Source organism: Meriones unguiculatus, chromosome X, assembly GCF_030254825.1.
Source record: "Meriones unguiculatus strain TT.TT164.6M chromosome X, Bangor_MerUng_6.1, whole genome shotgun sequence".
Taxonomy (NCBI): Eukaryota; Metazoa; Chordata; class Mammalia; order Rodentia; family Muridae; genus Meriones; species Meriones unguiculatus.
In genome coordinates, this window is record NC_083369.1 from 76,443,243 (window position 1) to 76,456,362 (window position 13,120).

The 13,120-nt window shown below is 38.8% G+C and overlaps 1 protein-coding gene across 1 annotated transcript; it reads left to right on the forward strand.

The window, feature by feature from the left end:
* The first annotated feature begins 2,524 nt into the window (after positions 1-2,524).
* Ube2a (ubiquitin conjugating enzyme E2 A) lies at positions 2,525-10,737 on the forward strand. Its single transcript, XM_060374471.1, has 6 exons — positions 2,525-2,734; positions 2,881-2,961; positions 3,373-3,398; positions 9,062-9,151; positions 10,050-10,138; positions 10,479-10,737. The coding sequence occupies exons 1-6, from the start codon at positions 2,691-2,693 to the stop codon at positions 10,605-10,607; spliced, it is 459 nt and encodes a 152-aa protein (XP_060230454.1). The 5' UTR covers positions 2,525-2,690; the 3' UTR covers positions 10,608-10,737.
* Positions 10,738-13,120: the final 2,383 nt, after the last annotated feature.

Genomic DNA, 13,120 nt, shown 5'->3' on the forward strand with positions numbered 1-13,120 from the left:
CCTCTCACAAGAGAGAGAACAAAGAAAGCCAGAATGGTTTCTGAAATATAGCCTCCCCTTTCCTGTTTTAACCACTAGAAGCTTGCCAGGCTGGAATCCCCCTGCTTTGGGTGCTCTGGGAGGGACTGGGACTTATAAATCAACCACAGTCTGGAGCTCAGGGCTCTCAGCTGGAAACCAATGCCTTGGTGTCTGTGAGAGTCTCAGCTCGAGCTTCAAATAATGACCTTCATGTGTTTTTGCAACAGACTCAACTCCTGGTAGTCTTTTGGGGGTCTGGCGAATCAGGCATAAACATATGTTGGGGTTAATGGGAGATAACAATTGCTAGCCAGGAAAGTACTTGCTGTAGAGCACCTAGTAAAATCATTACTGTTGGCATGTGCTTCCTATTCCTGTGCATAAAACAAATTCTATTTTGCATCTGATGATTTCTTAACATCTTCACATCGGCCCTAGTAGCTCAGAAAGTTCTACTCAAAATTTCCTCTCCCAAATGTGTCTGTTACCCTTTATACCGAATTCTGTTAATGCTACTTCAAATCTCTACTTCTCTTGGTGTTGAAAGCTTCAGGAACTTTTGGCTTCTTGCCATCACATTCAATCTATTGCCAGGTACTCTTTATTTACCTCCTCCTTTTCTTTGATGACTATAAAAAACTGGGCTCTCCTGGAGACAGACAGATAGATAGATAGATAGATAGATAGATAGATAGATAGATAGATAGACAGAGAGAGAGACAGAGAGGATTTAATGGGAGAGAAAATGTGTTCAAGACTTTGAAGCTGTGGTAGGTCATGGTAAAGAATGCTGTTGGCTGCTGGAAGGTGAGATTGCCTGGTATAGTATCTCCCCCCTCTCCCAACAGTAGCACAAGAGCTCTTTTGGGAGCATATTCTGATTAGCAGAGCTCTAATGGTGTCACTTCCCTGCTCAACTACCTTGCAAGGATTCAATTAGCTTGGCATTCAAAGCTCTCCAGGATTTAAGTCAAACCTACCTTTATGATAATTTCCATCATGTTTAAAGGTGTATTTTGTCTGCCTACTAAGTGATTTTTGGATTGATCTTTCTAAATGCTTCTTTCAAGCTGTTACTACTTTTCCACATCCCTATATGATCTGTGGGCCTTCCCTGCAGCCTGCACCTTTTTCACATGCATCCTACAGTTACCTCTCCTTCCACCCAAACTACTGCCTTAACAATTCTCTGCATCTGGAGAATCTCATACTTTGGACTCTTCTAAACTAGCTGCTTGGTTTGTTGAATTGACAAGGGGAAATGTGGTTCCAGAGACAAATTGTGAGTGCCCATAGCAATTGTTAAAAGTCTGTTTTCTCTGCTGAAGCTCTCATTTCCACCACCATCCCCAAAACGTTTTATTCAGCCCTAGGCTTAAATGTTGGGATTGAATTGTGCATCCTCATCCCAGAGAAAATGGACCCAGAGTCCATTTTCAGAGTCAAAACCCTTTTATTTGTTCGTTCTCCGTGATTTTAATATTACCCTAGTCTCCTGTGTCTGCAGGATTGTGACCAAAACATGGTTGCCTTTCGAGAACCAGTTTGCCTTTGCTAACCCTTTCCTCCTTTCTTCTCTTTCAACCAATATTCTCTTCTCTCCTCTTTACCTCATCTTGGAGAGTAGTTGGCACTTTAATAAAGCATACCTTCTCAAAACAAACAAAAAAGCGTTAAGGCATATTCCTGTCATCATAGGTGCTTGGCAGTCTGAGGTGACCTCAAGGTCTAGCCTCTGTGATTCACAGTGAGTTTCAGTTTTTGAGTTAGGTTGTGTTAAATTGTGTTACTATTGAGACCAAAATTTAAAAATAGTAAAAAAGAAAAAAAGGAAATAAAATCGAGAGAAAGGAGCCAACCACAAAACAAGTAGTAATTAAAGACTGGTGTGGTGGTCCACTCTGGTAATCCTCACAGGAGGGTGAGGAGTTCAAGGTGATCCTCAACTGCGTTGTGAGTTCGACTCCAGCCTGTTCTACAGAAGACCTGTCTCTAAACTGGAAAAAGAGGAGGCGGAGGAGGAGGAGGAAGAAGAGGAGGGGAGGGGAACCAACAACAAAACAAGTAGTAATTAAAGAGTGGTACGGTGGTGCACTCTTGTAATTCCAGCATTTGGGAGGTCAACGCAGGGAGGTGGGACGTAGAAGGTCATCCTCAACTACACAGTGAGTTCGAGGGCAGCCTGGCCTACATGAGACTTCCTTTCAAAACAGCAAAAATAGAAAAAAAGAAAAAAGTAGGTAAATATTAAAAGAAAACTTCGCAGGGTTCTTCAAATCAGACTGGCTGCCCCGTAAAAAGTCGGAGGCTTCCGTTTGCTCCCTCCCTAGCACTTCCCCTCAAAATTGGCTGCCACCTCCCCACGCTCATGGGCGTGGTCTTCCTGGCTGGGCTTGAGTGACCTAACAACTTTGAATCCCCCCTGCCCCGCGCTCGTCTTGGTACAGCCCGCCCTCTGTGAGACGTCCCCCCCCCTTGCTTTTCCCTCAGGTTGGTTCTGTCCCCGTCTACTCAGGGGTGGGGCTTAGCCGGCGCCAGACCGACCTTCGGCTTCGGAGAGTCAGCGCTGTCACTCTTGGCGCTTCCTCGACTAGACTACTTCGGCTACCTCGGATTCCTCAGGGACCGCGGACCCTGGTGTATGCCCCTCCTCTGACGCCGCTAGAGACATGTCGACCCCGGCCCGGCGGCGCCTCATGAGGGACTTCAAGAGGTAACCTGTCGTAGGTTAGGGAGAGGAGGTAGGGGGGCTGCCCAGCCGGGGCGCTGGGCGGATCCCGAAACGGAGTGGCTCGGGTGTGGTGAGGGGGGCCGGCCGCGAGTGGCGGGACTGAGGGGAGCCTGCGTGTGTTTCTGAAGGTTACAAGAGGATCCTCCGGCCGGAGTGAGCGGGGCTCCGTCGGAGAACAACATAATGGTTTGGAACGCGGTCATTTTCGGGTGAGTCTGTGTTCAGGCCGCCACTGAGGGATGAGGGACGGGGGCCGGCCCCTCGACGAACTGCGGGGGGTTGGGAGGAAAAGGGAAAGATATTTGGGGTTGTTCGGGCCTATGCGCCTACACGGAGCCTCTGCCTCGATTAGCTTGGTTCCCCGCTGCCAGGGAAGCCGTTTAGGGTTCTAGGGGGCGGGGTGGGGATTGGTGGCAGTTGCCGCGGTGGCTGCCTGCGCAGCCTCAGGGAGCCCCTAAAGGGACCAGAGTAGCTTTCCTCACACAAGACAGCGGTGGGGGACGGGAGGCCAGGATGGGAGACATTGACGGAGCCTTCTCTTTGGGGGCCTCTGGGAAGATGGGGAAGCCTCGCGGCTGTCGGGTCTTAACTGGGTTTTGTTTTTGTTTTTTCTGTTACAGGCCTGAAGGGACCCCATTTGAGGATGGTAAGAAAGAGTTTCCTAACCCATCTTACAGGAGCCTACTCATCAGGGGAAGGGGTTCCCTGTCATCAGCAAGCGCCCCCAGCTTAAAGAACCTGCCTCCTCCGCCTACTAAAGGCTCAAGTGTGTGTGGCTTGTTGTTCAGGATGGTCCCTCTGCTTAACCAGAACTGCACATTTTCGGGTGTTTTCCTCCGTTTAATACATTCTGGGTAGAGATAGTCAGTTTTTAAAAGAAGTACCAAAGAGTGCCTGGTGTTAAGGACTGTGGGCTTTGAGTTGTGTTCCTGCTAAATTCAGCCCCCACGGAGATAGTTCTGTATGAAACTAGTCCACCAAAGGCCATCTGGTCTAGTATGCTTTCCATTCCAAGGACATTCAGCAGTGCTTAGTGTGCGGTTTGGTGAGTGCCAAATGGGTGCAAGATTCCCTGACACACAATTACCTGGCGTTTACACTATGACGTAGAAGGTGCATCAGCCTCACTGCTTTAACAATGCTCTTAAATGCCTTTCAGTGTAACATTGTTTCTTGATTTTATTTTTTTAAATGCATTTACTTTTTATTACAGTGTATTCACTTTGTATCCCAGCTGTAGTGCCTTCCCTCATCCCCTCCCAATCCTATCCTTCCTCCTTGTTCCTTTTTTTTTTTAATCCATTTACAGTGTGTGCTTTAACTAGGATTTTCTGATCCGTAATCTCAAAGCAGTTTCAGAATTGAGATTTGCCCTGTTAAGCTAAATGACAGTATTGAACTGATTCTGTAAAACAGTCTACTATACATGGATGCTGCCTTGGAGAGCTCTGACTGGTAAAACCAAATTCTGACCATTTTTTCATTACTCCTAATTACATTTGGAGAATTTATAATTATAGAAGAAATTTGATAGAGAAAAATGACAGCTGATTTTGCTGTTTCACATGTGTTTCCAAATTTAAAGCCCTCACACATCTTTTCTTTATTCCTTGTTAGATGTTTCTGAACCTGGTCCTACTTTGGAAATCCTAAGCCAGGAGTGGTAGCATATGCCTTTAATCTCAGGGCTCTGGAGGTAGAAGCAGATGGATCTCTATGAGTTTGGGGCCAGCCTGGTCTACAAAAGTGAGTCCAGGACAGCCAGGACTATACAGAGAAACCTTGTCTCAAAAAAACTAAAACCAACCAAACAAACAAACAAAAAGAGGAAATTCTGAGAAAAAGAATCCTGGTTTTGTTTTTGTTTTTAGCGACAGGGTTTCCTTGTAGTTTAGGCTGTCCTGGAACTCACTTTGTATACCAGGTTGGCCTTGAACTCAGAGATCTGCCTGCTTCTACCTTCTGAGTGCTGGGATTACAGGTGAGCATGCCCCAGAGAAAAGGAAATCTTAAAGGCACTTTGTTTTAGATTCATATATTTAAAATGAGAGGAAATATGTTCTGGAAAACTTCAACTACCAGAACACTGTAAGAAAATATTTTCTTAAAATACCTTTGTATATAAGCTAAATACATATAATGTAATAAGCATAAATAAAGTTATGGGATATATTAAATTAAGAGTGAGATAATTGCAGTTACTTTTAATGATATATGTGGCTTTTAGATTTTGAATGTGTATATCCTTTCTTTTTAAAAAGGTCTCTCTTAAAGACCACTAAGAATGATGAAGAATTTTCTTTCAGTCATCAAAAAAATTAACAAGTACACATAATTTTGCTTTTGCCTCCAGGCTTCTAAGTTAGTCAAATGAAAAACATGACTAGAAAAAGTTTTCTTTGACTAACATGGTTTTCTCTCTCTCTCTCTCTCTCTCTCTCTCTCTCTCTCTCTCTCTCTCTCTGTGTGTGTGTGTGTGTGTGTGTGTGTGTTTGAGACAAGGTTTCTTGTAGTCCAAGCTGGCCTCAAATATGTGTCTGAGGAAGATCTGGAATTCCTGATCCTCTTGCTTCCTAGTCCTAAGTATTAGGATTAGAGATTTTTGCGCCGCATAGGCCATCAGGCCTGACTTCTAACTTCAAATTCAAAAACACTGAATCTATGTTACATCTTTAGGAAGAACATATACTCATTAATTCAACCATGTTAGTCTTAATTGCCATATACTAGACATTTATTTTTCTGGCCTCCATATTTGTGTTGGCATTTAAAATGGTTTGGCTTCTTCAGGAAGATGAAGAAAATCAGTAAAGATTATGCACAACAATTATGAGTTGAAACTTATTATTTTAGAGCCTAGCCCTCTGAAGTTGAACTCTACTGTGCAATTGTTTAATAGCCTATAATTAAAAAAAAATTCCTTAACATTTTTTATAGATCTCATAAATTGCATTAAGAGTTCTACTGAAGAGGATCTATTTACTTAATGTAACTGAAAGGGATGTTGACTTTTAAATGTATATATTGAATAAGATTTATTTGGGTGTCTTAATTTTTTTATTTTATTATTTTTTATTTTTATTTTTTAGGGTAAGTCTTAATTTATGAATCAAGTAAACACAAACAGGTTGTTTCACTTCTGAAGACAACTAAAGCTTTTACAAAGACTGGATTCACTACTTAGTAGCTAGGGTAAGGCTGTCCTTGCTTTTCCAGGCCACAGTTAGGCAAAGGGCTCCAGCCAAAGAATTTGAACAGGCTGCAAATATACTCAACTTATGAATATAGTGTTTGCTACGTGACCGAAAATGAATTGATTAATATCTGAATTTGCTTGTGTGTTTCTGACTGGTAGTAAAGTTCAGAGTTTAGAGTTTTCTGTCATTCAGCCAAGTCTAGATAAGTGCAGCAGAATCATAGTAATTGTTCACTTGTGAAGAACATTGTAGGACTATACACATGTGCCATATTTAAGCCTCACAACAGTTGCAGTGAATACTAATTATTAGCCTTCTTTTGTGCATGAAAAAATGAGGTTTAGTCAAATATAGAAACAAAGATATGAGTGTTTTACTACATTTCTGTGTACCATGTGTGTGCCTATTGCCTATGGAGGCTAGAAGAGGGCATGGGATCCCCAGATCCTCCATGTATGTGCTGGGAATCCAGCCCTGAGCTTGTACTCTTAAGCTTATTGTGGTGTTTTTCCTGTTGCTTTCCTTGTGTATTGCTTTACTCCCTTATGGTCCCCCATTTTAATGATGGTTTAGTTCAGAGTAGCTGGAGTCTCTGCCCAGTTTTAGAGCTGCTTCTTGGTCATAAATCCATTACCTAATAATTTAGTGAGATTTCCTCACTAATCCAGTTGTTTATACATAAGAAAATTCTAAGGATTAAACATGGTCTACCATTTCCACTTTCCTTGCATTTCACAGTCATTCATACTGAAAAAGAAGAATTGCAATTCATCAAGAAGAGGAAGGTTGCTGAGTATGGCAGCACACACATTTACTCTCAGCACTCAGGTGCAGAGGCAGATGATTCTCTGAGTTCAAGGCCAGCCTGATTTCTGTGGGGAGTTCCAGGGCAGCCAGGGCTACCCAGAGAGACCCTCTGTCTTAAGCAACAAAAAGGAAAACTGTAAGCAGGAGCTGTTGAGCATAAAGTATGCTCTGATGCCCTGTAGTATGACCATTTGTTTTGCTCCCTTTCCTTCATACAGTATTTACAAACGGCCTTCAAAAGAAAACAGTTCTTAGAGTAACAGTAACTGGGAAACGGTACAACTGCAGTTGTTACATTTTGTTTACTTCTATTTTTGTGGTGTTGTGGATGAAACCCAGGGCTTGGAATAAGCTAAATGCTACTGTTACTAAGTTATACTCACAGGCGATGTTGCCTTTTTAAAATAATTCTTTCTCTCCTTTTGTTGTGGGTGGGTGGGATGCTTTATAGCATTTCTTTTTGTTTTTTTACATTTGTTTTCTGTATGTTTGTGAATACACATGTTTAAATTACAGGACAACCTGGTAGTTCTCTCGTTTCACCTCATGGGACTGGGAATCAAATTCAAGTTTTCAGGCTTAGTGCCTTTACCAACTTTGCCATTCTGCCAGTCCCTGTATTGTATTTTAAATTATTCTGGATTTTTTTTTTTTGACACATTCATAGCAAGGTCAGCTTGGTAGTAGAATATCAAATTTTTGATATTGTTATGTGTCAGATATAATAGTAAAAAGATTATAGTATTCTGTTTTCTTAAGTAGGAATACACCTATGAATGAAAGCCAGGAGGAAATAAATTGTTAGCTCTAAAGGAACTTGTAATAATTTATACTCTGTCTAAAGTATAGGCTACTTCATAGTGATAAATAATTAAATGGGTCATAGTAATGCACATGCATACTAACCAGATAATAATAATGAACCATTCATATGTAAACATATATATGTATATGTTCATACATATGTATATCTATTGTTTTTTTTTTTTTTTTTTCAAGAGAATTTCTCAGTGTAGCTGTAGCTCTTCTGGAGCACACCAGGCTGGCCTCGAACTCAGATCATCTGCCTCTGCTGCCTGAGTGCTGGATTAAAGGCATGTACAATCACTGCCCTGCCTGATTGTTTTATGTTATTGTATATGTATATGATGTGTTTCTATGTATGCCAGGGTGTGCTTGTGGAGGTCTAAAGCTAAGTTCATGGAATTTGTTCTTTTTACTTGTATCTGGGTTCTAGAGATGCTGCTTGGCAAGCACTTAGCTTACCTCATCAGGCCCCATAACTGATTCTTGGTTTACTCAAAGAGATTTAAGTCAGAAAAAAATAAAAAGCCTATCGCTTTCTTAAATCTAAGGACAATTAAAAGTAACACTTTAAAGGATGTGCCCTCTCACCACATCACAACAGTTTACAAATCTTGAATGATACTCAGAGCATTTATAACCTGTATACTTTAGGGCCTTCAGCTAACCTTAGCTTGGCATGTATTTTAAAAGTTGTTTCTTTTTTTTTTTTGATTTTACATTTTGTTTTATTTCATTTCAATAAATACATGGTCACCATGCTATTAAGAATTTTATTGTATCTTTCTGCTTCTGGGATACCTCACTCAGGATGATTGTTTTCTAAGTTGTTTCTTTTTAATGCCAGTAACCTTAACAAATGTCATTAAAGATAAACTTGTAGGAGCCATCAATGCAATATAAACCAAATAGTTTTTAAATTATTTCTGTTAGTTCCTCCATTAGAATGAATGCACTGACTTTTTAGTGGGTTAAACTTTATGGGGTTGTAAGAGGCACTGTAAAGTTTGTTTTAGCTTATGTTTTCATTATAATACTATATAAAAAGAAACCAATGAATGTTTTTCTGTGTTCTATTTTATGTATTGACTCTGGATTTTCATTTCTATCAATGGTTTTGAACCCTTTTTTTCCTATCAACTGGGGACTATAAAAGAATTTTAAGGTGATGGCTGATTGCAATAGTCCTTTGAGGTATTCAGGTTTACTGGAGTTTAAACCTAGGGCGCCCTGCATTGTAAGCAAGTGCTCTCCTACTAATCTGTATCACTAGTCCCAAGTTCTCTTCGTCTAAAGGAAGAAAGTCAAATTTGGGACTCAGTACCTTGTCATTTGAAGGATATCATCAAGGTGCATAGTGACTTAAAGCAAAAAGCAATTTTGTTTATGGTGATTGTCTTTATATTATCTTATTTAATAACTGAAAAAACTCAGGTAGCATTAAAAACAAAGTACATGTGAAAAATGTGATAAAATTTCCTCCTCCTCTTTTTCACTACAGGAACATTTAAACTTACAATTGAATTCACTGAAGAATATCCAAATAAACCACCTACTGTTAGATTTGTCTCTAAGATGTTCCATCCTAATGGCAAGTATTTTAAACATGTTTTTGTAAGGTCCTACAGTGCTTATTACACTGCTATTCTGAATGCTGTTGTTGTATATGTATAGCATTTGAGTATTTGCTTAGGGATCTTCCTTTCTCTAGAAACTGAAATTTGTTATGGTCTTTTGCTGTCTTGATCTGTAGCCCTAGAAATGCAAGAGGATGGTACCATCCTTTGCTTGGAGTCTTAACAGTCTGCTGGCTTTGTGATCTTTGTTACTTATTAAAAATAAGGATGCTATTGGGAGTTCTGTTTAATGATAGGCCAAATTAGGGTAATTGTGTACTGTAATTATCTTCACTAGCATTCAGAAAGATGATTTTCAACTTGAGGTGCAAATCAGAATTTCCTTGGAGCATTTTGAATACACAGATTCTGTGGTTCCACATCAGACCCACCAAATACCAGATTCTGTTGAAGGACCTGGCAATTGTTGGAAATGTGGTACTAATCTACATGATTCTGACTTTTACTTTTTTTTCTAGTAATGATAATTTTTTTTCATGGTGTTAAGACTTTTATCTTTAAGCCAAAATAAAACTTTGAAAATATTAAGTTGTTAATATTACAAATAGGATATATAGCTTTCAGATTTGGTGGGCTGAATTTCCCACAATTCTATGGATAGGATATCCACTGGAAAAATATCTATGACACCCTAAACAGGACTGTTTCTTCAGATAAACACTGCCTTCCAGTTTTATACCATTTGTTATTTCCTGATCATCTTATTTTCCTAGTAATGATTATGATACTTTTTTAGACAGTTACCTAGGAATCTCTAAAACTTCGAAAGCAAAGTAGTCTTAAGCACTTTTGTCTTGAGTATGTTTAAACTTTATCGTCTTATGTTTAATATACCTACTTCCGTGTTCTTAGTCTATGCAGATGGTAGTATATGTCTGGATATACTCCAGAATCGCTGGAGTCCAACCTATGATGTGTCATCCATTTTAACATCCATACAGGTGATTTTTTCTTTAATGGGATTATGATCTTTGATGTTTTTACATTAATGATTGTTTAGATCTTTTAACTTTTTCGACCAAGCTTATTGTATAAGTAAAAGAGTATTAAATATTGTATAAGTAAAGGGAGCATTAAAATCCAAGTCACCAGGAAATATGTGAATAGTCATGTATTATTTGCCTGAGCTACTTGCAGTTAATTTAAGTTAGTATGTAGAAGATGGGAAAATTAACTATTATTTGGGACAGCTGTGTTGTCACCAACTGATAAACTAGCTGTTTGTTCTCAATTTTTTGGTCTTTCATTGAGGAACTGACATAATATATCTTTTCTCTGAAGTCTCTATTGGATGAACCTAATCCCAATAGTCCAGCAAACAGCCAGGCTGCACAGCTGTACCAGGAGAACAAGCGGGAATATGAAAAGCGTGTTTCTGCAATTGTAGAACAAAGCTGGCGTGACTGTTGACTCAGGGTAGAGCAAAGGAAGAGGCTGGCAGCAAAAGAAGAGGCTGGCTATATGAAAAATGTATATTGATGAATTTACCACCTTATTCCTAATTCATTACATTTACTTTATTAAAAACTAAATAGCTGTTGTGCTGTTTCTGTCTTCACTTCCCACGTTTTTCTTCTCCTTTCTGTGTGGAGCAGCAGAGATACTATTTGAAATCCAAAGTACTGTACCTGGGTTACTTGCAAACACAACTGCATGTCCCTTTGTTGTAGCTCATCTCCAGCCTCCAAGTAGTTATCAGGTTATTGTACTTTTTATACCAAGCTTTTAAGATAAAATGTTATGTATAGCCTGGTGACCAGGATGTTATTTGTAACAAAATGATTGCTGCCATGTTTCATCCTGGTCCTTCCCTTGTGTTTGATTTGGTAAATTCAATGTTTTGAATATCACCCAAAACAAACAAACAAACAAAAAACCAGGAACGCATCCGTATAAACATTATTTGAAAGGGGAAGGAAATCTGAAAAAAATCCTATTCTAAGCAATATGAACTACAAAATGGCATTTATTGGTAGCAAGGAGAAAAGGACCCAGCTAACAAACTGAAGCAATTTTAATAACTGACATAGACCACTTTTTGCCAGATACTCATAGTGCAAACTCACTATGTTTTAGAATCCTGACCTACAGAGGTCTTTGCTTAGTAAAGAGGTGTGAAAACAGGACTAGAAGCTATCTTCTTTTTTTTTTTTTAAGTTAGGGAAAATTGAAGTACCTCTAATCTTTTTAAAGGAGTAGTGTTGTCTTAAACAAGCTTTCTCTTTATGATTCAAGGAAGGGAGCATATCTTGCAAAATGTCCCCAATAAAACCTGAGTTACTGCTGTATATTTTCAGTATTTTGAGAACCTTAATGCCCACATCTGCAATGTTTCTTTGGATATTTACATTTTAAAATATACAGTATGAGGTGAGGCTTATAAATTTTTGTGTAATATATTTTACCTGTTAATTTTTATTAATTTTTATGCATTTATAGCACTTCATACTTTGCACAAGTAACCCATGAAAAAACTGTACATTTTCAAAAGTTGTAAATAAATAACCTTAAATTTTAGTTCACACTTTTATTAATTTTTTAGGGATTTCCTATCTATCTTTCCTTTTAAAATTAAGTATAACAAAAGCAAAAAATGCTTTCTGGGAATAGACAGCTAATACTGTTAGAAAACCTCTTTTCAACTTTTCAGTCACAGAGTTATTGCTTTTCAAACATTTTGACATAAATTAATTTGTTATACATTGTAAGTAATAAAAAGCAAGAAATGATAAGTATTTTACTAGTATCCTCAGAAACTAAGCTCTAACTTGTTGATCTTGACAATTCACCTCTTAAAAAAACCTCTAGCTTAGTGTGGTATGTTTGTGCACACCTCTAATTCCAGCATTTGGAAGACATACATATTCTCGAGTTTGAGGCCAACCTTGTGTACAGAACAAGTTCCAGACCAGCCAGTAACATAATAAAAAGACCCTATCTCAAAACAACTGGAGAGAGAGCTCACTGGTTAAGAACACTGGCTGTGTTTCTAGAGGACCCTGTTCCAGTTCCCATGACCCATAACTGGGTTGCTCACAACTGGTGAATCCAGGTTTCCTTCTGGCCTCCATGGGGACTGTACTCAGATGGTACACAACACAGGCATAAAATGGATAAACCTTTAATACTACAAAATTTATATAAAATGTTTCTGTCCTCTGACATTGAAATGCAAGTAGGCTCTCCTTTGAGGAACAACCTATCTCATTTTAAAGGTACTATGACAATGACATGCCGTGTCTTATTAATAGTTGGAGGGAAAAGATGCATATACCCTTAATTTTTTTACAGATTTATTTATTTTATATATATGAGTTTTCTATCTGCATTTACATCTGCCAGAAGAAGGAATCAGTTCACATTATAAGATGGTTGTGAGCCACCATTTGGTCGCCAGGAATTGAACTCATGACCTTTAGAATAGCAGACAGTGCTCTTAACTGCTGAGCCATCTCTACAGTCCCTGCCCTCCATTCTTAAAGGGTACTTAAACCTCATTGTGGACGAATTCAATCTACACTATTAAATACCATATTAACTGTATTGTTCTATTTAGTATTTCCCCCTTCCAGTATTTCTGCTTCAAAGTAGAACCCCATCAAATTATTATTATTTTAATTATTATTATTATTATGGTATTTGAATTAACTTTTTCACCCTGTTTTGGCTGGGCACCACATATTGACACTTGTTAATATTTGAAAAATTTAGGATGAGATTGGGAACAGGCCAATTCAGCACCATTTTATTTTGTATACCTCCTGAGAAACACCATCTCCAATTTCATAGTATAATTCTTTTAAAACGTTAACAATGAAGCTCACATAGAAATAGTCAAAGCTACCACTAAACACTCAGTGGAAAATTTAATACAAATTACCCTTTTTTCTCCTTTACAGTTTTTAACAGAGGCCGCCTTGTCT